The following is a 24,456-nucleotide window of genomic DNA, read 5'->3' as shown; positions in this document are numbered from 1 at the left end:
GATAATATCCTCATTTTCGGTGCCATTCTCTGCTACAAATCCTGAGGAAAACGTCTACCTTAAGTCCATCTTAAAAAAAAAAAAAACATCTTGACAAATCTTAGAAAACATACAAATACTCACAGTAACAAGAGACCAGTGCAGGCAAACGATACAACAGTCATGACGGCTGAACAGTGACCATAGCTCTCTGTAACCACAAGAGTACAGCATTGCAACACAGATCCAAGAGCAAATTGTTTGAACGGCACAAGGTTTCGGCACGGAAAAGGATCCTCTGATTCCGGTTTGTCCTCAAATGGTCCGTGTCCAGCCTCTACTCGGGCCTGAAATCACCGCTGCTGCCCTCTATCTACATCTTCTGGTCGGCTCCAAAATCTCTAAGTGATTCTAAAAAGAATGAAAACGAGGGAAATGTGCGACTTGATTGCTAACTAAAGTACAGAATGAGAGTTATGCTTTTATGTATGTGATACATTTGTTCCAATACAAAAATAGATGATTTAGGGAAAAAAAAAAAGTAAAAATAGAAAAATATATGACTAAATGACATATGTACATGGAAGGCGATCATGTGATTCATGCTTTAGTTTGATTAGTACGGACTAGGGTTAACTTTGTGTCCCGCGAAATCAGCGTCGGCGCAGGTGTGATGTAGAACGGGTGGCGGATGTATCGGGAGGGTAGGCTCCGCGGATGAAGTCCATTTCTAGGTCAGCAATCTGAGCTGGGAGGTCACCAAACAGAACATTTATCCGCGGGATTCATTGGCGAGCCCTTCGGACAGTGGAAAATGCGAGCAAACTCGTCGAACTGGGAAACACTGCCGATCACTCTGCAAGGGGGAGGAGACAGATAACACATCGGGGGTCATACGCAGCTTTCGTACATACTTAAAATAGGAAAAGGAAATGCACAGACAAGTGCGGAAGCGTGAGCGTCGGTCGGCGTGACTTTCATTGATTTTGTGCAAGTTAAAGCCGTGACTTTTCAACTGAAAAAGCTGTTCATACAAACACTTATTTATCTACTGCATTCACAACCGCCTATCAGTGGGTGTAGCCATGACTGATCCGCAACAGATTGTGACCACCTGGATGAATACATCTCTAAATAAATCCGTGTGTGAACAGTTTGAAGAAAAAAGCCTAGCTTGTCTTATTAAGGGCTGTTGACATTAAACCAAGTTGAGATGATCAACAATTGCTTTCAAAGTGTGATTGCAAAGTGCAGAAATGCAACATGTTCTGGGTCTTGGCATTCATCTGTGTGTGTGTGTTCAGATACCTGTAGTGCTCCGGTGCATGTTTGTCAGTTAGCAGCTGCAAGTAAATGGACTGAGATCTCCTCTTCATACACCAGTTCTGAAAACATAACATAAAACTTCAACATAAAACATAAAAAAAACCCAACAACTGGATAAAGGCCAGCCAGAGAAAATCCACGACCGGCTAAATTGTGTTCCAGACCAGGGCCGGGCCAGAGTAAACCCGTCCGGTCATCTCAGAATCGTATTTATTTAGCGCCAAATCACAACACAGTTGTCCCATTCCACTTTCCATGTTGAGAAGGGTTGGACTAAACTCTTTAAAATGATTCACACAATGAATCACAACATTCCCCCATGAGCGAGCACTTGCCAACAGCAGCCAGAAAAGAACCAGGGGCATCAGTGCAGACAGGATGGGACGGATGTGAGGAATGACAGAAGTGCATCTTGGCCTATGGCAACATAACTAGCAGCCAGGCTAGCCTTTATTATAAGCCTTCTCATCATCTGGTGATCTGTTGTCTCAAATCTGGTCAAATGAAAAAACCCAAGAAATCTGTGGTGTCAAAGGCTTATTTTTTTTATTCACTTACTTTGGGCCGTAAGTGAACTCCTGGCGGAGTGTGAACCAAGTGGGTGCAAACCACCACCTTCCACCTTCCTGGAGCTTTGCAAGTCCCATGCAAGTATCTATACTCTTGCTCTGGTTTGTTTTGGTTAAAAACTCGAAATTAGTACGAGACAACGATGTCCTGTCGTGGTCACCGATGCAAACGGCACATTTGTGATCTCCCTCTAACTCCCCATTTTTCAAAAAGACGCTACCATTGCCCATCTGATGAAGCCCGTATGTCTTAATGCTGCTGGTTTATTTTGGGCTTTAGATGCAACAAAGGTTATCATCAACAAAAGATCTGACAGACTTCTTTTTTCCTCCTGATCATTTATGAATGACAACGTCAGTAGATTAATTACAAGCCACAAGAGTGGGTAGCTGAATGATATGACATTTAATGTGTATGAATCGGTACCTGTGCAAATGCGATGAAGAGCAGCTGTTCATGTGTATATTTCAGTCCGGGGAGGGGCCTCTCGGGGCCGTGTTCCCTCACCCACTTCATATACGCCTGCAGAGACACGTTGGATGGGATAGTTAGAAATCCTAAATTTCCAGTTTTTGCCCCAAATTCTATTTACACATCTTTTTTTTTTTAGAAATATCTTGAAAAGTTTGCGTTCTCCTGTCATAAAAACATAGATTCATTTGCAGTTACAACACATACAGCCACAGTACTGGGATCAAATCATTTTAAGCAGTTTATCCAAAGAGTTGCTTTTTTTCTTATTTAGCATGTGAAATGATTAATAACAAGATATCAATCAACCTTTTTAATCCCCCCTCTCCTGCTCTGTGACAATTAACAACTGTTTATAAATCGTATTATTCAAAATAAAAACAGATGATCCCATTAAAAATCTCTAGCTGTGCCGCAAATGAGTTATTACAGATTCAGATAAGCGGTGCTGTTATGGGCGACATCCAAACAAAAAGCGAAAGCCATTCTACATGGCTTAAATTATGGAAAACAGTTTGTTACAATGACGATTTCTCTGATAACGTTCTTTCAGCATTTGCTTTACTTCGCCACTGAAAGACTTAAATTGCCTAAACATCGATTGTAGAATTCACCTGTGCAGCATTGGTGACGTTGGTGAAGATGCAATGACAGTAAATATAAATGTTCCTTTATCATTATCCTGGGGAAAGTTTCATTTCATGCAAATAAAGCAGGGTCACTGATGATGAATCTATTGATTTGTATTACAAACAGGAACTGCTGGTCAAGTCCAACGCTTTACTGACGGTGATTCTTATTCTCAGAGTGAAACAGTAATTAAAAGAAAGGTGCAAAAACTTACAAAATACGAGAGCTTGAGTCCCCCCATGTCTGCTATGTTCTCCCCCAGAGTCAGACGGCCGTTCACCTGCGCGGCGAGACAGTCATTCTGTGATCCCGTGATTCTGATTCATAGGGTTCATTTCAATGGGGTAAAAGTTCAAACGCCGACTTTCAAAGATTCGAATCCGTTTTCAAATGCAGCCCGAAGGCTCACGGTTTGATACGTTTATATTTGACGAACACAAAATTGGTTTGGATTTGTTGCTTCTGGTTTCATTTCATTGCAAGTATTCATTAGTAGGGGACAATGTAGAAAACCATTGGCTAGAATAGAACAAAGGTGGTTGAAGCAAACTCCAGCTAGAAGTTAATTTCCTTCTGTAACAAAAATGGAAAGAAAGTATTTCATCAAACACATACTTAGTAGTGCAAGCCATCACAGAAATCTTATCCCTTATCAGAAAAAAAAAACATCCCATTCAACCATTCATTGACTAAAACATGAAATGAACCCATGCATTGAACCAGTGCATCAAATTCACCCATACATTGAAAAATACAACAGTGCATGATTTCTCTTCTTTATCCAATACAAATAAGTTCCAATGCAATAAAATCATTCTTTTACTTTGGTTCTTTTTGAATCCAGACCAAAAAACGTTTGGTCTGATGGCAAACAAAAGTATTCAGTTTCTGGGAATCACAGTTGTTCTGACCTACGCAAGTGATGACGCTGCATTTTTAGACTGGGCAGATCAATTTGATGTTCAAAAATGCTATTTGATGCTTGTGGTGCTCATTTTCAGCGATGCTTCATGTCGGATTGAGGAGATCACTAGCCTCGTGTGGCATGGTTTAGCGCAAAAATAGGAAATTGAAGGAAGGAAATGAAGAAAACTGATTTTTCAGAGACATGGCAAGAAGATTAATCACTTTAGAAATTGCACAATTGTGATTTTGGCTTGTACACAAATTAAACCAAACCGGACCATCGCAGATATACCAGATCCTTCCTGTAAAAGAAGTTAAAAAGGTTTAAATGTCCAAAGATAGCCCTCGGACCTTCGAACAGACAAAATAGCGTCGAAGATTCATGCGATATGTGTGTGTGAACCCACCCTCTGGTTGTAAACTGTGAAATTATCGTAGAGTTTAACGATACACTCTGCCTTCTTCTGGAATTTTCTGTAACTCTCCTCAGTCCACCACTGTTTGAGGTTGCCGTGACGATCGTACTGGCCCCCTAGGGACATGAACCATTGCATCACTAAGATGAGGGCAAAAGGGCAGGGAGGGGTGTGTGTTAGCATGTAAACAACACAACCTGCAACTTTCATTTTATGGTCCAAAAGAGCTGCCCAGCATGTCGCGGAGGTAAAACAATACAAGGTGAGATATTTGCATGTTTAAGGATATTCTTGCAAGAGAGCAGATAAACTCTGTCTGACTTTTTTTGAAGTTAAAATTGAATTTAATCACAGCATGCTTTTGCGGTGACTTTTTTCTCTGAATGCCTTAGTCGTGTCGTGAAAGGGCAACAGCTTTCACGGGAAATGAAAGTTACAGATTGTGGTTTAAAGTCTGTTTTTTTTTTTTCTCTCTTTTTCCGTATAGTTGCGAGAAATCATTAAGATGTCAGATTTAACAAATCAGCGGGGAAATGTCACTTTCATTGGACAGTAATTAAACTCATTGATTGGATTTCTGATAAAGATGGATCGCAGTTGAAGAAGATTTCACTCTTACCCCAGTCGTCGTATCCGTGCGTTAGCTCGTGGCCAATAATCGCTCCGATTCCTCCATAGTTTAGAGACCTAGAAGGGGGAAAAGAAAAATAGAAAGCGTCTCACAAAATGGAAATGTTTTTGGTTATTTAAGTTGTAGGTGATGAGAGTGTCTGCAATTGCCTCCTATAGCTACACAATGATTTTTGGGCTTAAAGAAAGCAGGTTTTATCTCATTTATGGCAGTGCAGCAATTCAGAACATTAAAAACATGTTGCTAATTCAGTGTGCAGGAATAACGTAAATATGACAATTTGTGCTACACTCCACCCGTCTTAACCTTTATTTCAAACTCTTTGCCCTTTAAACACATAGTTTTTCCAGGCAAACATCATCTTAAACAACTACACTTTTGCCGACTGCCGCTCGACAGAAATAGCACCAGGTATGTTCCAGGCGACATCAAACTTTGTCTGCAGCTTTGCTTTGCACATAGAACTGCACGTCACTCCGGAAAACCTTTTCCTTTTCCACCAGTTGTTTGGTCCTGTGGTCTTACAGTATTTATAAACCCTGCTCAGTAGACCAGATAAAACACTGCCTCGTCAGACAAGCGTTGAACAAGATGCAGAAGCATTCGATCCTTCAATCGATTCGTAAACATCAGAACTCTGTTTCACGTGTGAGCTCTGGGAGGTTTTCATCCGCAAAGTGGCCATAAATCCTGAAGTTGTGAATACTAAATTAAACAGCTTGTTACTTGTTCCACCCCAGAGGTTCTTAATTGCAGGGACGACTACAAATCCACGCGGCGTGCTACCCTTTTAGCCCCCGAATTACTTAAAAAAAAAAAAAAAAAATCGCAGTGTGTTCCACTTCTCCTTGACCCTATGATCAAGCCAGGGAGGTGTCTTTGTGGCAAATGCAGATATGGAAAGCAACGGCAGGGCAGACAAGGGGCTACTCACATGGCTACGCCTGAAAATGACTTTATGACAGCCAGTCGATATGCCGCCTTGCACCGAGCTTGACTCCCTCGCTGAAAACTAACTGGCTGATTGAAGTTTCATTACAACCAGCGTGTTAACTCTGTGTGTGTGTGTGTGAGCATGCATGCGTGCATATGTGTGTGTGTGTGTGTGTGTGGGAGCGTAGTAAAGTGAAACTCGTGGGCGGTTAGGGCTGCTAAAGTAATATCTTGGAGGGGCAGGTACACACCCTGACACACCATAATGCATCCATCAGTCAGAATTAGCATGCAAGGCGGCGGGTCATGGCAGTAATCAACTTTAATATCACCTTTAATTTATACAGATGTATAAATATGAATAACCTCTTGTGTTGGTTGTTGTGTGTTTTGAAACTTGGTACATTAGTTTGGATTTTTAAAAAACAGAGCTAAACACAACAACTAAGGTGTGATGGCTTCATTTTGAAGCCAGGCAATGAATACACTCTCGTCTGTCTGAAAGCATATGCTGCATTTTAAGAGAAGTGGCAGAACATAAGATAAGATAAGATAAACTTTATTGATCCCCATTGGGGAAATTCCTTTGTCACAGCAGCGTAACAGTTATAAAGTCAAACAAAAAGAGGAAATAAATGTGAATATAAATATAACTAGAAAGGCAGAAGACAGGAGATAGCAAGACAAAAAACAAATCCATGAATAAATAGACAGCAGAGGCATTGTGAGGAGGAAAAAAATGTTTTTTTTGATGAAGGCATTAGATTATGGGACGTAATGTTTGATATCAGGAAAACACAAACACGGACACAGCTGGACATAATTTTACATCCTACCCATGCATGCTTCGCAGCGTTCATTCTATATAACGCTTATCCTGCACTCAGGGAAGCCAATCCCGGCCGTCATAGGGCGAGACGCAGGGTTCGCCCTGCATCGATTACAGGGACGATCTCGGGACGTACGGCGATTCACCCTCCCATTAATACGTCTCCAGTGAACCAGAAAACCAGAGAATCTGTCTTCCTGTCAGAATTGAACCAGGGACCTTCTTGCTTTGAGATGGAATTGCTAACTTTTGCGCCACCGGGCTGCCCACTCTGCAGCCGCATTAGAACAAATGAACACCAGATTAATATGTTCCATATTCAAGCAGAATATACAGTGTTCTTTAGAATATTCTATCACATATTAAACTTGAGGCTCTTTGGACGTAAGTCTACAAAGCACTTTCATGACGATGGTGAAATTCGTTCCACTTCAAATGTCACTCAAGCAAAATGATGTAAGGATATGCTCATTATGCAACACTGGCCTAAAGCGACCAAGAAACAACAAAAGAAGCTGAAATGTTGTGACACTGAAATGCAGCGTAACAGTATTGGTGACATTAATGAATCCAGCCAGCACACTTATGAAATGTCAAAGCACATTCCTTTAGCTTTTTCCATTGCAACAGAGGGATTTCGATGGTTTCGGTAGCTGGAGTTCTTCTTAGTTATTTTTGCCAGTATGATAGATATTTATGGCAGACAGGGCGGTACGGTAGCTTCTGACTTACAGCAAGAAGGTCCCTAGTTTGATTCTGAAAGGAGGCCTTTCTGGGAGGGGATTACATATTCTCCTTCGGGGCCTTGTAAGTCTTCTTCGGTGTCTCCGGTATCCTCCCACAATCCAGAAAATATGCGGTAGGCTCAATGGAGGATTGTGGGTGAGTGTGAATGGTTGCACGTCTCTATGTTTGGCCCGGTGACGGACCGGTGTCAGGTCCGGGAGGGAACTCGTGAACTTGTGAGCCTTGTGTTGCTCTGAGTACAGGACAAGCAGTATAGATAATAAATGAATTTACCACTCCTGCATCACAGTTTATAATATTACATTACTGCCACTGGTTGATTTCTATAGGCATTTATTATCTTGGTGAATTATTTGTGTTAAACATGAGCATTTTTCTCCGTTTTTCTCAGAGAGTGTCAACAGGTATGAAAACGTCATTCATACTTATTTATACATTTTTGGAAGTTTAAATTCTTACTGCTTCCTTGAGAAGTGTTTGTATTTCCAGGTTTTATTTGCTGTCCTGGGACCACCTCAGGAATACTCATCCTATATATCCCTTGAAATACAAAGAGCCTCCTACTGAAATACTAAACTGAAGGGGGACTAATTTGGATTTGGATTCCAGAATATGATTAATTTGGAGTTGGCGAGAGCTTCGCAGGGTATTTCCAGGATTAATATATTCATTCTCAGGGCGAGCTTGTTGGAGAGGCAGAAATGAGGCCGAGTCAGATAAATAGATTAGATAGCGGAGGCCATCTACTGTTGTGCATCGTCCAATTCCTTTTTTCAAATTTTTGGAGGCGACCTCTCAATGACACTTGTTCCATTAGCAGGATCTTGCTCGGTAATTGAGCTCTTGGTGGGTACTTAAATTGGTTTCAAGTGTGATGGGGCTTTGGGGAAGGGATGGCCTGCCAGACTGATGTAGCCTTCAATGACCAATGGCGCTGCAGCCGTGGAGGTGTTGTGGCTGAGAGCAGCAGGGACAGGTGAAGGTTACTTACTGTGGGAACTCAGGGTTGTATAAGGTGGGCTGAAGGATGCCAGCGGGAAATACTGGAAGAGAGATAAAGATGTGACTTGACTTGGAAAGAAAAAGGACTCTGAAAAAAATCCGAAAGGATATGTGACCTAAATGTGTAACATCATGAACTACAACAATGTTATGAAGGGTTGATGTATATCTTTTTAGCCTTTAATGAAAAAACATTTTCTCATCGTCGCCTGGCTTCAGCCAGCAGATACTATGAGAAAGAATCTCCGTGAGTGACGTATAGAATTCCCAAATATGTAACACTATTGTCATTGTCGCTTTCAAAAGTCCAAGGTCGTAAAAGCAGCAAGAGACAAGAACGACGACAAAATATTTATGAGCGTTTGTTGTCTCACTGCTGAGCAGCTAAAGACGTTTCCGCTGCTTTCAAGTGAACGTCGTACATCGGGGCTCTCGGACACCTACATTACACCTATCAGCGCGGAAAAACACAAGTTGGTTTTCTTTCAGTTTCATCATGATTTATGGGAAAAAGCTATTTTGTTGTTCTTCTTTTCCTGCACAACTTCCCCGAGTGTCCTGATGAATCATTAAATGTTGACCTGACCTCCCCGCGTGAGGGTGAGCAGATGCTAAAACAAGTTTTTATTTTGGGTTGACAGAAAGTCCAGATAAACTTTAACACATTAACGTTTGACAGCTGACTGAGTTGTTGCAGAACAAACTGTAATAGCAGAGCTATTTCTTTCAGGGATACAACTATAAATTATTTATTCCAAATGCTCTGTTATGTTCAAAATATAACTAATTTCAAAGTTGCCTTTACTTTTTCATTGCTGTATTTCCTTTTTCTGTTGCACAATAAGATTGCATAATAGAACAACAGGCTGGTGGGGGCAGAGTTTCAATATCAATAATATAAATAATGTCAAGTTTAATAATGATAATTATTATAGCATAATCTACAACAATAACAATAACAATAATAATAATAATAATAATAATAATATTAATAACAGCAACAACAACAACAACAACAATAATAATAATAATAATAATAATAATAATAATAATAATGATAATAATAATAAAAAGATTGATATATTCACACTCCCAGCTTGGATTCCTCTGATTCACACTCATGCATTCTGTCTTTTTGCGTCAAACCTTCGTTCTCCACCTCTCTAGATGTTCCTATTCCTTGCTTTCACTACAGATTACCATGTCATCTGCAAACGTCATAAGTCCACGGATTAAAATCACGTGTCCATAAAGAGGTCTTGGCATTCGTAAACAACTTTAGTCGCAAGTTTTCCAGATATATACGAAGTAAGACCGATCTATTTACACCGATGATACTTTGGTAAGGGTCTTTACTGCCTATACTGTCCTCTAGTTTCATGCAAGAAAAAACAGGACATTAATTTTAATATTTCTGTCAATGTATCAAGCCCTTTCGTTCTGACCGTTGTAGTTGATTATTATTCTATTACAAAATTAGAAAAGATATATCAATGCCAACTTAAAATTTGATATAAGTGGCTGTTTGTTATAGCTAGAACTCCTGCTAAATAGTTTTTGAAAAGCAAAGAAGTCATGTGGAAATAAATCATATTTGACAAAATAAGGTTGGAAAATTCAAACTTTAATCAGGTCTTATTGATCTCAAGCAGCAGACAGCCAGAAAGTGCTAAGTAATTTTCTCGCTCCCTCTTTAACCAATCTCACTCTGCTCCAGTGTGTATTTATGTGTCTGCTCTGATATTTGCAGAGTCTATCATTTACCAAATTGCTCTCACAGTAATGTGCAAAATTGTAAGAAATTTGGTATCTGAGGCAGATTTTTGTAAATTTGATAATAGCCATTACCATTTCATACGACAGCTGTTTTCTTGATGTACATATCTTGTTGTCATTGAAAACCGTTGTGTGTAATTATCAGTTTATCAAGGAACTGGAGTCTCTGTTCACAGTTTAACGTCTGAGTTCCCTATAGGTAAACACCATAACACTTTCATCAGCATAATTCTTAATTTCTAAAATCCTTAAACTTTGTTGATATTATCATTGGATTTGTTTCAACTGATCCCAACATTATGGAGCTTCGAGTTATCCGCTTCTCTGTGAATTGTTGGCTCTGGATTCCAAACATCGAGATTGACCCGTCGTTCCCTTTCGTGACCGTGACTGAGGTAATCCAGAGAGGGGAAAGAAATATGATGCAATTATTTGTTCTGGAATATTCCTGGGATGATCGACCTCAAAGGCCAGGGAAAATAAATGTTGTTTGCTCAGCAAGGTTTTTGGACACGTTGACACACTTACTGATCCAGAGGTCACAAACACCTTGGTGGGAATTTTATGCGTTTGGCACGGGGACAAGCGTTACGTAGGATGCAGCGGGAACGCTCCATTAGATCCATGTAAGGCGTAACTGCAAGGTTACTTCACTTCACATTGTGGGTGAACTGAGTCCACTATCAATCTCTTCAATCAAGGTCCAATTATTTTGGCCGCTCGCTTTTAAAGTTAATTTTTAGCGTCTGAAAGCCAGGATCACCTTCGTGAAAATATCTTGTAATGTCGCAATAAATCATACCTCCTGCATGTGAGAAATGATAAATAAAAACATTTTCAGTCCTAAACCCTGCAGTTGTTGCACATTGATTTGATGTTGTTTCGGCTGCTTACTGCCTCACATCTGCAAATCATTACTATTCGTTAGTTAGTAAATGAGCAAATAGCAAACAATCCTGAAACTGTAACTTTATAATATCGTCACCCTCTTAGAATGATCACCTAAGTAAATTTTTTACAAAAATCTTTTTTTTCATCTCCTCATGATGCTTGACCACCTCTGGCAAAATTGCCCACATCCTCAGTTAAACAGATTGTACCATTCTACCCCTTTAGTAGAAACTGCCTATGTCAAGAGTGTGTCAAATAGTTCAGTTTTTTGTGTTTCCTGAAAAATCTGAAAAAATGACATGGGCGATTATTTTAAGCGGGTGACGATATGTTGGCTCATTCGCACACCGATGGTCGTGGAGCAGCTAACTGAACCATCGGGAGCAACCGGGGGTTCAACGTTTTTTAATCGAACGGGCAAGCCGAGGTTGGGAAGGAGGCCGGCTGGACCGACTGAGCCGCAGTCGCCCGCTTAACTATGATGAAGCGCATGAAAAATACGCTGCTGGACTCACGATGTAGTCCTATGTTGTTTTTTTTTTTAGCTGCAGGTGAGCAGAGCCTCACTGAAAGAGTCTGTTTCTGCTGTGGATGAACTAATTATCATGGCTGTCGCAACACTCTGTTAACTCACATTTATTAGGTAAAAAATATATATAAATATCTCTCTCGGCTTCATATTAATAAAGAGCACGGCGAAGAGAGAGTGAGAGAAAAAAAAAAAAACAACAACTAAATATGCATGGGAGCGGGTCTTAAATTGGCCTTGGTCCCTCTCTCTTGATCTTCAAAAAGAAACCGACTTGAAAAAAATAAAAAGAATGGGAGGTTTAATGGAAGAATGTGATATTAATTTCATTAGACATAAAATGCCCGAGATGCAACGAATGAGCCGGCGTGGTTGCGCGTGGATCTGCGAGTTACAACGAAACGACTCGGATCCCCCGGTGACTTAGTTATTCTGACTCCTCACCGTCACAGAGTGGCAGCTTACGAGTACAGCATAGATTTCGAGTTGAGAGATTTAATCTGGCGGGCAGACCGTGGGAGACGGCGGCGGCGGCGGCGGCAGACGAGGAGAGGAAAGGCTAACGGTACGAATGCTCGACTTGTAAAAACTCAGGCGTAACGGCTTCCTCGGGGGCGACGCGTGCGCACGTGCGTGTGCGAGGAGCAGATTGAAGCAAAAAGTGAGCAATGAGAGGGAATATGATATGAGTTTTTCATTAAGCCGATGTTTCGCGTGGCTTGAAAAAATAAAACGGGCTGTAACTGGGTGTAATTGCTCATAAGTAATGCACAGTCGGTAATGTGTTTATGTTTTTTTTTTCGTTTGTGCGAACAGATAAGGGAGATAAAGCCATAAACGGTCACACACTCACCCATTTGGTTCTTGTTAGGGAGATAGTAGGCATTTAGGGCCTGCGGGGGGAGAAGCCACCTGTGGAAAAATACCACATTGAATTTTTAGAGACGGGACACGCACACACGGGTCAAACACGCACATATCCTGAAAATAATTCTGAACACACACTCTCTCTGCCGCCCTCAACCTCCCGGTGAGAAATATTCAGCGTGTGTGGTCAAACGGCACAAGTTCCTCTCTGCATATGAAAACAAGGACAGTTTCTTTATGCTAATCCACTTGAAGCCCGACCAATCGATTGGCACGAAATCCCCCAAATGACTGACTGAGAGCGCGAGATGCCCTTGTTCTTGGAGCGAAAGCCTCGGCGAGGGCCGGCTTCGCGGAGACGCGGGGGAGGGTGTGAGCGCGGTGATAGCCGGAGCGCCATGAAAGACACACTTTGGGCGATAAAAGAGGAATGTTTGCTTTCGCTCTTGTGGGCATCGGGATCGGGCTAATGACCCGTTCGTTCGGAGCATCTTGGAATATTAACGCGATTCCGATGTGTTGGAGTCGCTCGGTCCAGGTGTGTTTGACAAACACGGACTCCCCCTCTCACCCCCGCACAATCCCCCCCCCCCCAACCGTTTCTGCCGCCTGGTTGCTCTAGATAACTAAGTCAAACAGATTTTCTCCACCTGCGTATGTCGATTTCCGATCTGTTTGTTTGCTAAAGAGGCCATATTAACAGATACGTCAAACCGCAGATGGCCACATTAATCATCTCTGAAAATATACATTACACTGTGTAACTACAGCATCCCGGTTGAAAACCCGCTGGATTTCAAACATGAACTTTGTACGATTCTTCCGCCTGTTTGCTCGGATGGAGAACCACTGGAGTTTAACTCAAATAGAGGATTGAGGGACTCACGCCGTCTTGTCCACCTCTTCATGGATCTTCTTGACCGACAGCTTAATGTTGAACTTGATGCTGTTAATGATGTTCTTAAAGTAGGTTTTCTCGTCAACGTCAAACTGCGAAGGAATGAAATGGCTGATATAAACATGTTCAAGATGATCGTATACCGTTCGTTTAGTTTGTTTACACGACTGCTGACGCACGGCGTTTGGGTTTAGAATTTTGTTATAATGAATGATGAAACCAAGTTGGCCTCGGTGTTGTTTTTGAGCAACTGCAATCTTTAAATCCTCCAAATTTTCATGTTAATCCCACATTATATGTAAACTATGATATTTCTATCCAACAGCTTTTTACCTGAAACACAAACCCCTGCATGATGTCCAATCAAGTTCTTTCTAATGGCTAAGAAAATTACTTTTCACTTTTCAGTTGGATTAGACAAACTTTTAACCAGAACCACCGACTGTTTTGAGATTATTTTTGAAAACATTTAAAATGCGGGCGTCCTTCCAGTAAAAAGAGCACCTCTACGGATTATACACATATTTTGTTTTATTTACAGGTGATTTATACTTTGAGTAATCCAATGATAAGTGAGGACATGATTACGTATAAAGTATAAGAAAATATGGCATTTAAAGGAAAATAGAATAAGGCATGATGGAGGGTTAGTGTTTTTAGGCCACAAAAAAAAACTGATTTTTAGTAACAGACCTACAAAGCAGCAGGTGCAGCTGACTTCTTACTCAAATTATAAGTACAATAAGAAAAAAAAAAAAACAAAGTTCATCGTGACGAAGCTACTTTTGTCCTGATAACCTCAAGAAGTATCTTGTGAAAGCAAAAAAAAAAAAAAACCCTTCCCCCCGACGCCCTATCAGTGTGAAGGTTGTAGATAACAACGGTGTGCCGCAATTCCGGCAAACTACTCCTTTAAAAGATGTCCCCGAGTTCGGCAGGTCTTCGGACAAGCCTCCTGTTTAAATCAGTGAACCAACAGCGATGCATTTTATTTGAATACAATCTCGCCGGAAACATGGTAATACCTAATGGAAAATCTTTGCGGCGTCTCTACATAAACAGAAATGCCGGCACATGGTATTTGAATGTATAATTTGAGCGTGTGTGTGTGTGTCTGGTGCGGAAGACCGGACGGCCTGGACGGACTTACTCCGTATTCCTCGTCGATGAGCTCCGGTTTGAGCAGGAAGTCTGGGTAACCCGTCATCACCATCATGTGCTTCAACTGCGAGAGGAAACGAAAGAGGGACGAGGGGAAAGAGGATCCATTCAACGTCGCCCGCGATCTGCCTCTGTCACACAACCGTCCAATTGCACACGCATACACATCAACTAATCAAGCAAACCCGGCATAATAGGATTACAGGGAAGCTCTTTATATTCAGCATGGCCTTCTAAAAGGATTATAACTTCAGATTGTAAAAGTATTAGAAGGGATATCTTGCAGTGCAGACCCTAAATCAGCACCGCAGAGAGATGCGGATTAGGCGTTCCTCACTTCTCAATGTCAAGCCCTTGATGTATTCTATCACGCATTCCTATCTAACCAAGCAATCAATCAAACCGGCAGAAAGAGGAGAATGGCGAAAAAATAATTAAATCCTTTTCAAACACTAAATCGGATCTGGCAGGCAGTCAGGTGAGTGATGGAGAGGCCGACGGTGGCTTCGAACCTTTGCTCTCGCCGACTCCTTCGTGGAATCATCCATCCAGTCGAGCTCCTGCAGCCTCAGGTCCAGCGAGTGCTTTATGTCTTCAACCAGCTCCTGGACCTGGAGCGCCACCACATCATAGGGGGACGGTTTTATAATCGGGGAAAAAGAAATCCCTTGGTCTAGAGCTTCTTCTTTGTGCAAAGCTGAAGTGCTCTTGGTTATTTCACATGAAAGATTTGTATATATATATATATATATATATATACATATACATATATATTCTTTTTTCTTTCCAGTTTGAAATTCATGCAGTGCCTCAAAGCGACCTTCCTTCCTTCATTTATAGGCAAAAAGCGACAAATTTTATTACCGGTTAAAAAGAATTTTTTGAGAAATATTCACACATGAAAAAAACAAAACAAAACGATAAAGCCCAGCTGGTTTAAATCTATCTCTATATATGTACATAGAGTAAGTATTAGTGTTATATCTATTGATTACCTTTTGCTCTGATTCTCACTTACATTGATTGTAATCTAACGGACAAATGCTGTAAGAGTGATTTCCACGCCAATTTATCGTTACAATCCAGGAGGTAAGTGGAATCAACGGCACGTTTAGAGCGACCGAAATGGGACATTTTGATGTGAGGTCTGGTGTTTAGCTGATATTTGACCGGCGATAACCTTTAAATCTTGCGCAAATGAATGTTGAGACAGAGATTTCAATAGCGGGGCTCGACAAATCCTAATCTGCTGTGGTGGATGAATCCAGCTAGGATTGGGCGAAGGGGCAGAGACGACACCACGTTTGACAAGAGAAGGAGTTAAACTAGTCGGTATCTTTGGCTTTGCTTCATCGCCTGTAAACTTTGAATCGATTGTTTTTTTTTAGCTTTTAAAATTTTACCCACACCTTCTACTTTGGTGCACAGGTGGTAAACTTGCCGCACCGAATAACAATTTGCACAGCATTTATTACCTCTCCCTACATCGTGTTTTGATGTTCATGACAGATAATGAAAAAATACATTTGCAAAAAAAGGTTTTTCTGTAACGCACGATTTTCGCACTTTTAACACTGCTGTTGAGGAAAACCTGCTGTCCAAATATTGCAGGATTTAAACTCTAAACCCCCCCAAGGGGAGGATTTACATGCCTTTTTCCTAAGTTGAAGGCACGGCAACGACAATCTTCTCTCGGCTTTTACTCCTCGGACTTCATAAAAATTAATGTTCATGTCACATCAGCGTGTCAGTCAAGGATACCCTCATTGCTTTCAAGTCCATATCTCGAATTTCAGGTTCCAGCCTGTGCTGTCTTGTGTAAATACAGCCCGAAACAATCAGCGCAGATGCGGACAAAGCTAATAGCGCAGCGGCGCCACTATTCACATTTCAATCCACTACTTGAACCGAGTGAAAAGGGGCACAAGTGCTTGTAGACGCTTGAAGTTATAGATGCACATGAGATTGGAACCTGCTTCATCTGCCTTCTTGTCTATTCCTAATTAATCATAAAGGCTCTGGTAGCTGGAAACCTTATTGAAATTCACACTTTGCGTCATACTGAAATCTGAAATGGAACGCAGGATGACTGGGAACTTCAAATTTCAATTAAAGAGCGCTTCATAGCAAGTGATTAGCGCTTAGAGCTCGTATCAGACACACACGCTTTATGTTGGTCGGCTGTCACGGCGGGGGGGGTTTAATAAGTTTGCAAGAGAGGAAGAAAGTGGCTCAATGCGAGATAAAGAGGGCAGGTTTTGATGGCGAGGGTACGAGATGATGAGCGGCTTAAACGAAGACCGTCGTGCTGCAGGGGTGAGAAATCTCATTGGAAACCATATCCCCATGTCCTGGAATGGACATGAGACCGAGATGAAAAAGATATTTGGGAGGATTAAGTGGAAAAAAAGAAGGACTATAGGTGATAGAGGGGCAGAGGTGACGGATTAGTAGTGACTGACCCAGGCAGAGAGTAAAACAGAACCCCCCCCCCCCCAAAAAAAAAAGAGGTTTGAAACGGGGGACGGTTTTCATTGGATTGAGTTTCTTGATCCTAGCTCAGGAATCAATCTGGATCATCTGGCTGTGTCAAAAAAACTGTAACCACCGGACCCCCCCCCCCCCCCCCCCCACTACCCTGAGCCCGAGGCAAAGAAAGATATGAAAGCGTCGAACAAAAGTAAAGTAAAGCTTTAAAATAGTAGAAAAATCTCAGATACCAATCAATCAAGTGTGAAAGGTTTACTGTAATAAGTTAAAGCCAAAAACAATTGGGGTCCGATATCAGAGAGCGGACATTCTCGCAACTGCCTCTGCAGATTAAATCACTGGTGTTCATCTTAGGCTATTTTAATCATAGAACCGTGGCTTCAATTGTCTAGATGTGTGAATAGTCATTTTTCTTTATATATGTAGCCTTCACCCAATGACAGCTGGGAAAAACCCAAGCACCTACACGACCCTGAGCGCAGGAAAAGCAATATCGATAATAAATATATGAATGAGTGAATGAATCATTAAAGTAGTAGGTAGGGACTAAATGCTACTGCAAATATGATGCCATCGTTAGCATATAATTGTTATGTTAAAATGAGTTTGTTGCAAAGTTTAATAATAATAATATGATAGTTAAGCTCCTGCGTTTAGGATATGTAAATGCGAATGAAAATTAAAGTGTATATTTGTTAACATTAACAGAATTTCCATCGTGATGGAAGGACTATTTGGAGTTGTCAGTAGAATCACATGCAATGTTCTCTTAATGTTTTATCTCAGTTTTCTTTTTTTAAGATGCGGACTAGAGATGGATCACAAACCAATTTTTTGACTTAAGTGAAAATGGGAATTATGCACGGACAGGATGCAGACATCTTGTCATTGTGTCAATTTAGTTCGCCTGAAAATCAATTGAATTTATAAAATGGAATCACAAAAGAATAAGTAAAAAAAAAAAGGCAGCCACTAATGCAGGGGGAGCGTTTGGTTTGTGTTTGGCAGCGGGAATTTACCATTATAGTAAAACTTTGTATGTATGGACCTCTTTTCAGACTGCATCTTATATCTATACGTAATATATCTATGAATATATGAATATATCACGTGCAATATGATGCAGCCCTCTTCTATTAGAAGAACAAGAATGTTCACACTGTACAGGAATTTGGGTCCGGTTTACGGTTACAGCTCGTACTGACGTGGAGGGTAAAACAAGAACATTATGCACAGTACAAAATATAATAAATGATAATATTATCTGTTTAACTAATAAGGCAATGATCCGCATAAGTAACGTGGTCAGTGAGCTAGTACAAAAACAAGGTCATTGGATAAATAAATTAAAAAGTAAAGTGATGATCAGGAACAGATGTTACCATCAGTGCATGACATGGTGTTTATGATATTGTGGGGATTTTTTTGTTTCGCATAGAGGCGGCTTGTGGAAGAGGTTGGGTGAGACAGGACAGCGGTGATGTTCCTAACTGCAGAAGAGGGGCGTTTGTGTGTTGGCAAAACCTTAAAACCGCTCCCCCGTAATTCTGACCTCAGCTCGTCTAATCAGGATCTAGATGTTGGGGAGATAATCCACAAAGCTAGCCCTGCTGGGCATTTTTCACGGGTAAATAACTCGAGATATTAAACAAAATGTGATTAAATATGATTTTGTCAATTTTCTACAGGTGTCTTGGTTTCAATGAGCTGTTGATAATTCTCGTCTTCATTCACCAAAACCTTTTTTTTTCGATTTTTGTCGAGGCATTTGTTTATAAGCGAGCACTCAAAAGTTGTTTTTAAGCACATTTTCTCTGGAGATATTTTCCAGTCACCAAACAAAGTACAGACAATAAGAACAATAGAAGAAAGTCAAAAGAGAGACAAAGGCTTGAAGCTCAGCAATGAGACGAAATTTTTCAAAAAGCTCTTTAAAGACTATGCAAATCTTCGCCAAATTTTTTTCATCTCGAATCGCACTCGTAATTACACGACAAACAATACGCAAAGTTATTCAAGCTTTCTTTTAATCACGACTCCGCAAAACTCATCAACCCCCGGCCTCACCTTAGCTTTGCTCTGAGAGGAGAAGTGCTGCTGAACAAACAGGGCTCCCAAGGCCATGCCGAAGTGTTTGTTGGCCTGAGTGAGGCAAAGCCTGCCCAGTTCCAGCTGCTGCTCGGTGCCGTCGATCTCCCGCGAAAACTCGTGGATGGTGCTGCGGAAGGCGGTGGACAGATGCTCGCTGAGCGCCGCCACTATGCGCCACAGCATGTAGTTGTGGAGAACCCTGGGACAGAGAACACGAGAGGAGAGGGTTACCTGCTTGACGCCGGTTCGATTTGTTTAAATGTGCCGTCCTCCGGGAGCGATTTTTTAATAAAACCGAATATGGGGCTCAAGATGAATGTGTAATGCATAAACAAGTTAGGCTATGCAGCAAGTTAGGCTATGCAGTGTGTGTGTGTATGTTTGAGTGTCTCTGTCCATTCCAAAAAAAAAAAAAAAAAAAAAAAAAACCCTCACTAACCCAAGCTTACTGTTCTGTATATTTCCTGTGCATCGTGTATTTGCAAATGTATTTGCAGTCCCTATGTCCTCTATTGTAAGTCGCTTTGGATAAAAGCGTCTGCCAAATGCAATGTAATGTAATGTAATGTAACGTAATGTGTAAAGGGCACATCGGGGCGGGAATTCAACTTTTGTCACCTCTTCTTGTTTTCAGTTTGTTAAATTGTGTTGAACTGGACAAATTCAAAGACTACATTCTTATGTGCAGACTTGCAGACACGTGATAGAATTATTTTCGGAGGCGGATTATGTTTGACATGTGTGTGTAAACTGTTTATTATTTATGATTATCACACTTGAAGAGTTAGTAAAACACAATCGGCGCGTGTTTAGCTAAACAATGAAGCGGCCAAAACCACAATCATAGGAAACAATGCCACGAATGGAAGTTAAAGGGATAAACATCTATTTATTCAAGGCCCGTTTCTGCTCACGTCGCGTGCATCAAAAGGTTTTTCAAATGTGGTCAAAAGTCACTACCCACATGCTTCCCATCCGTACTATACATTGCCAAAGTTGTTCGGAGTTGAACCAAAGAGGCCTTTTGGAGGAGAGGTGAAACATTTTTCAGGGATGAATATCAAGTTGCTATGAGAAGAAGATTTTGACAAGAATAAACCATGAACCGGATGACTTGGGAACCTCCACAGACAGAGTTCGGAGTTCACTTTCAAGTCCCGCTTTCTGTTTCTGACAACAGAAAGAGACACAAAAATAGGAAGTGCAGGGAGGAGATGTTGTGCGAATGGAGACTTCTTCTCACCTCGTCAGGCGTGAGCGCACCGTGCAACACTGACCCCGCGACTTAGGGTGGTAGTGTTCTGTTTTGCGTATTTGGTTCCACAATCTCTGAACACCTACAGAATTAATGAACGCAGAGGACGGACAGAAAGCTCCTGCACATGTATGTACCTGACATGAAGCACAAATAACCGATGCGTCGACGATTACTGTGTTATTTCTGTTGGCTCGTTGGGCAAAGAAGGTTGTACTGGTCGCCACATCGCGAAACAAAGATCTCAGTGAGACTTTCTGTCTGTTACGACAACCAATGACCTCCGTCGTGTTTTGATTTTAAACCACGGCTAAAGATCCGGCCAAAGAAGTTACTCATCTCCTATCTTGGACGGCTTAATGTCCCACAATTTAATTCCAAATGCAGACAAGGAGGGGAAGAAAACAGAGAAAATAATCATATAAAAGGGGATGTTGCTAGAAGAAAAAAATAGAAGCGTCAATCCCTCATCGCACTGCAGATCAAGATGCGAGGGGCGGCAAACATTTAAGAGAAAAGTAAAAGTAAACAACATTTGTTTATGCATTCAAGCCATGCTTCTCCCCTCCCCTTTACAGAATGGTGGCATTTTCTGGTTCCCCTGCTGGGCGCGCACATTTAATGCGCCCTGAGGGAACCAGTGCCCTCTTTCCCCGCTGCGGGGCCTCCTTGCAAACCTGGAGAGATGTTGTTGAAGATCCCCCTGATTTTTATTTTATCTTTTTTTTAATTCCCCTTGTATGACAAATATTACATCAGAAACACCTTGGCAACAGGACCCCGAAGCTGCCGCCAACAAAGCACTTGTGAAGGGAATTTAATTGCTGGAAAAAAGGGAGAAGAAGGCAGGGGGTGGCAGATGAAGGGAAGGCAGGAGGGTAAATAAATGGAGAGACTCAGGTGGTGTCCTTCATTATCAACAGCAGAAACTAATAAGCATGTTTAACACATATGGCTGGCCGGGTTCTTTTGAACATTGATCTAATATCAAGCATTTCTGGATTTATATTAGTAGCATTATGACTGCATGGTAGCTTTCATATGTTGAATGCAACTTTCTATTCAACTGTAACCATAATCAAGGGTGTCTTATATTCAGTGATATTTAGGTTTTGTTGTGGCTAGTCTATGTTGTTTAAAAGACAAAATGTGGAAATCCACTGGAGTAGCTATAATAACGTATATTTTATTATGTTGTCCGGGGTTTTCCGGGATTGCCTTAGACACATAGATGCACCCCATTACAAATGGCGTTGGGTTCAAAATTAAAAAAAGCAATATAACCAAGGTAGGCAAGATTCTTTTTGGTCTGTCTTGTTCTTGTTTTATATCTGATTCTGACCACAGACAGCCTATATATATAGTATGTATCTTAATTCTTCAATAAATACCAACCTGGGGTCAGAAATGACTTCTTCATTTCTCTGATTGACAGAGATTCTCTAATTCTTCTCCAGCTGATCTCCATGTTACTATCATGGGGATATGAATATCTTTACTTGATTTATATATATGTATGTGTGTGTGTGTGTGTGTGTACACGTGTGTGTGTGTGTGTGTTTGGATATGTGGTTCTGAAATAGGACAACGGTTACACAACACTGTCAAGACAGAAATCATCACACCTCATTCATGTGTCAACACAAGTCAGTTTAGTGTCATCTGAATTTTGGTGAATATTAGTAGTCTCACCTTTTATTTAGGTTTTATTTATTCATTTATTTACCTATTTCGAATATCTATTTCCTGGGCTTGTGTCAGTCCCTCTGTTTTTTTATATGTTCTTGATTTTCCGCGGAATAACACAATACAACGTCCTAGGGTAAGCAGGTTTGAAGAGTTTTTCATGTATTTAATAAAAATAAACAGATAAATAAATAATTTTGTCTATAAAGAAGACCCTGTCAGCTAAATAAATTACTTTGACTGTACTTTGGAGAAAAATAAAACACTGAGACGGAAGCAGCTGATTATGATTGGACCCCTGAGGACTCGAGGTCTCCAAAACAAACCCCAACTGTGACCCTTTGCAATCATTCTTCTCTTTTTTGGTAAGAAACGCAATTAATTTTAACTGTTTTCAGAAGGGAAGGAGTTTCAATTCTCTCTAATTGGGCTCCAGTTTTCCTGATTATTCTTTTACCTGATTTCATGGTATGCCCTTTCTCCTTGCAACTAATGTTATGGTGATATACAGGTAATAGGACGGAGATTGAAGAAGAAATACCACTTCAGATTTTCTTTTTGGATGATTATTTTCAAGACTATTGGATATTTTGATGAATTTCAGGCAAACGCCGATCAGTCCTGACATATTTTTGGATTTCCCATTATCTATACAGCGGTATGTACTGTACATGTAAAAAACGACACATATTTAAAGCATATAGTTATTGCCTAAATCACTTGTTTGTGCCCATTTGATGCGGCACTGGAAAAGTAATCGGCAAGCTAAATAGTGATTCATCGGTTTGCATGTCTGACATGTCTGACACGCTGAAAAAGGAGTTTGATGTCTCACGGTCTCATTGTCATCATCATCATCACCGAGTGCTAAAGTGCGGAAGAAATAAAGGAAAAGCAGACCAAATGGAAAAGTAATGTGTCACAAAGCAGCACATGTTGTGAAAGCTGTTGTTAAGGTTAACATGGACTTGCTTCATTTTTCAGGAATATGATGTCCATGCGGTTCACATTGGGCAAACAGCTATTATTCACAAACGGCATCAGTTTTCTAGGAAAATGAATCACTGATATTCAATTCATTTTTTTGATGAAAGATCAGCACAAAGAGGCATCAGGCTTTTTTTTTTCCTCTTCCTGTGCTCCAGCGGGACTCCTTGTTCTCTGATGAATACGGTATAAACCACAGCGTATTGAATCGAGGGTCAGTTATGGATGTTGATAGTGTCTGATAGCTGAGGGGAGTAGCTTTGTAAAATGGTCATATTAATACGACATAAAGCAGGTGACATATTGGTCATTTTAGATTCTAGAGAAAAAACACGAAAACAGTAAATGGTATTTACTGTGTAATATCTTCCTCTTATACTTTCGGCAGCTCCCTTCAGCAAATCACCTGTCTCCATCTAACCCGGCATCCGCTTCTCTCCCACTCAAGTAACTTCACGTCCTCTTTCACTCCTTCCAAAGATCTCTTCGGTAAAACTTTTTCGTATAAAAAGTTGTATTAGTTATGACTGAATCTGAACATTCGCAAACGTTCGGGCAAACGTGCTTTCACAGGTCACTCACCTGCTGGGCACTGCCTGGGAACCTGTGTTTGAATAATTCTAACCTTAATATCCATTCAAAATTAATATAATGCGCTGCTTTCAAATCAGAGGTACATTCAGGCTGACATATAACAATTTATCTTCTTACTCATTGTTCAATGATCTGCAATGTGTGTAATATTTTTTCTCTCATTTGATGTGATTTCGGATGTTGCGAAATAAACAAAGTCCTGCAAAGATGTTTTCTAATTCTATTTGTGCGTTTTTTTTTATTTTTTTAATGCCTTTCTATTGAATCTTGATGCTTTTAATATTTCACATAAAGCGCTTTGAATTGCCTTGTTGTCAGAATGCAGGAAATTTAACAAAGGTATCAAAATGTAAATATGCCTTCCCTCTTGCCCTGTTGTGAGTTGATGCATAAACTGCAAAAGATGAAAAAAAAAAAAAAATCACACAAATGTCAAGATATAGAACATTTCATGCCTGCAATATCCTCTTCATATCCTTTCCTTCAAGGTGTGTGGTAAACAGTACACATGGAAACAATGAAAATCATTCAATTGTTATCTATACAGCTTATCCTGGACTCAGGGTCGCATATACCAGCTGTCATTGGGCGAGAGGTTGGGAATCACTCACGATCGGTTGCCAAAAACACGCATAGCCACATTTAAAGACATCTCTCAATCACTCACTGGACATTTTAGGGCCTCCATTGGATGTACTGTGTGTTTTTGGATTGGCGGAGGAAGTCGGAGAACCCGGCGAAAACACCCCGTAGGCACAGGGAGAACATAAATACTCGACACAGAAGGGTCC

At 40.8% G+C, this 24,456-nt stretch overlaps 1 protein-coding gene across 1 annotated transcript in view; it reads right to left on the bottom strand.

The window, feature by feature from the left end:
- Window positions 1-407: 407 nt before the first annotated feature.
- ecel1 (endothelin converting enzyme-like 1) overlaps window positions 408-24,456 on the bottom strand; it is a 45,719-nt gene continuing 21,670 nt past the window's right edge. Inside the window, exons 6-17 of the mRNA XM_086142315.1 lie at window positions 19,120-19,342; window positions 15,075-15,173; window positions 14,552-14,626; window positions 13,390-13,493; window positions 12,490-12,548; window positions 8,430-8,481; window positions 4,918-4,985; window positions 4,290-4,414; window positions 3,191-3,256; window positions 2,302-2,397; window positions 1,288-1,364; window positions 408-835 (exon numbers count right to left, since the gene is read on the bottom strand). Of these exons, the coding sequence (XP_085998441.1) occupies window positions 736-835; window positions 1,288-1,364; window positions 2,302-2,397; window positions 3,191-3,256; window positions 4,290-4,414; window positions 4,918-4,985; window positions 8,430-8,481; window positions 12,490-12,548; window positions 13,390-13,493; window positions 14,552-14,626; window positions 15,075-15,173; window positions 19,120-19,342 (1,144 nt within the window). The 3' untranslated portion in view covers window positions 408-735. The remainder of the gene's footprint in view (window positions 836-1,287; window positions 1,365-2,301; window positions 2,398-3,190; window positions 3,257-4,289; window positions 4,415-4,917; window positions 4,986-8,429; window positions 8,482-12,489; window positions 12,549-13,389; window positions 13,494-14,551; window positions 14,627-15,074; window positions 15,174-19,119; window positions 19,343-24,456) is intronic.

This window comes from Fistularia commersonii, chromosome 3 (genome assembly GCF_037954325.1).
Source record: "Fistularia commersonii isolate RoL2024-O1a breed Wild chromosome 3, RoL_Fcom_v1.0, whole genome shotgun sequence".
NCBI classification, from domain to species: Eukaryota; Metazoa; Chordata; class Actinopteri; order Syngnathiformes; family Fistulariidae; genus Fistularia; species Fistularia commersonii.
Note: the sequence above shows the minus strand (reverse complement) of the source record. Positions and strands in the feature narration are given on the sequence as shown.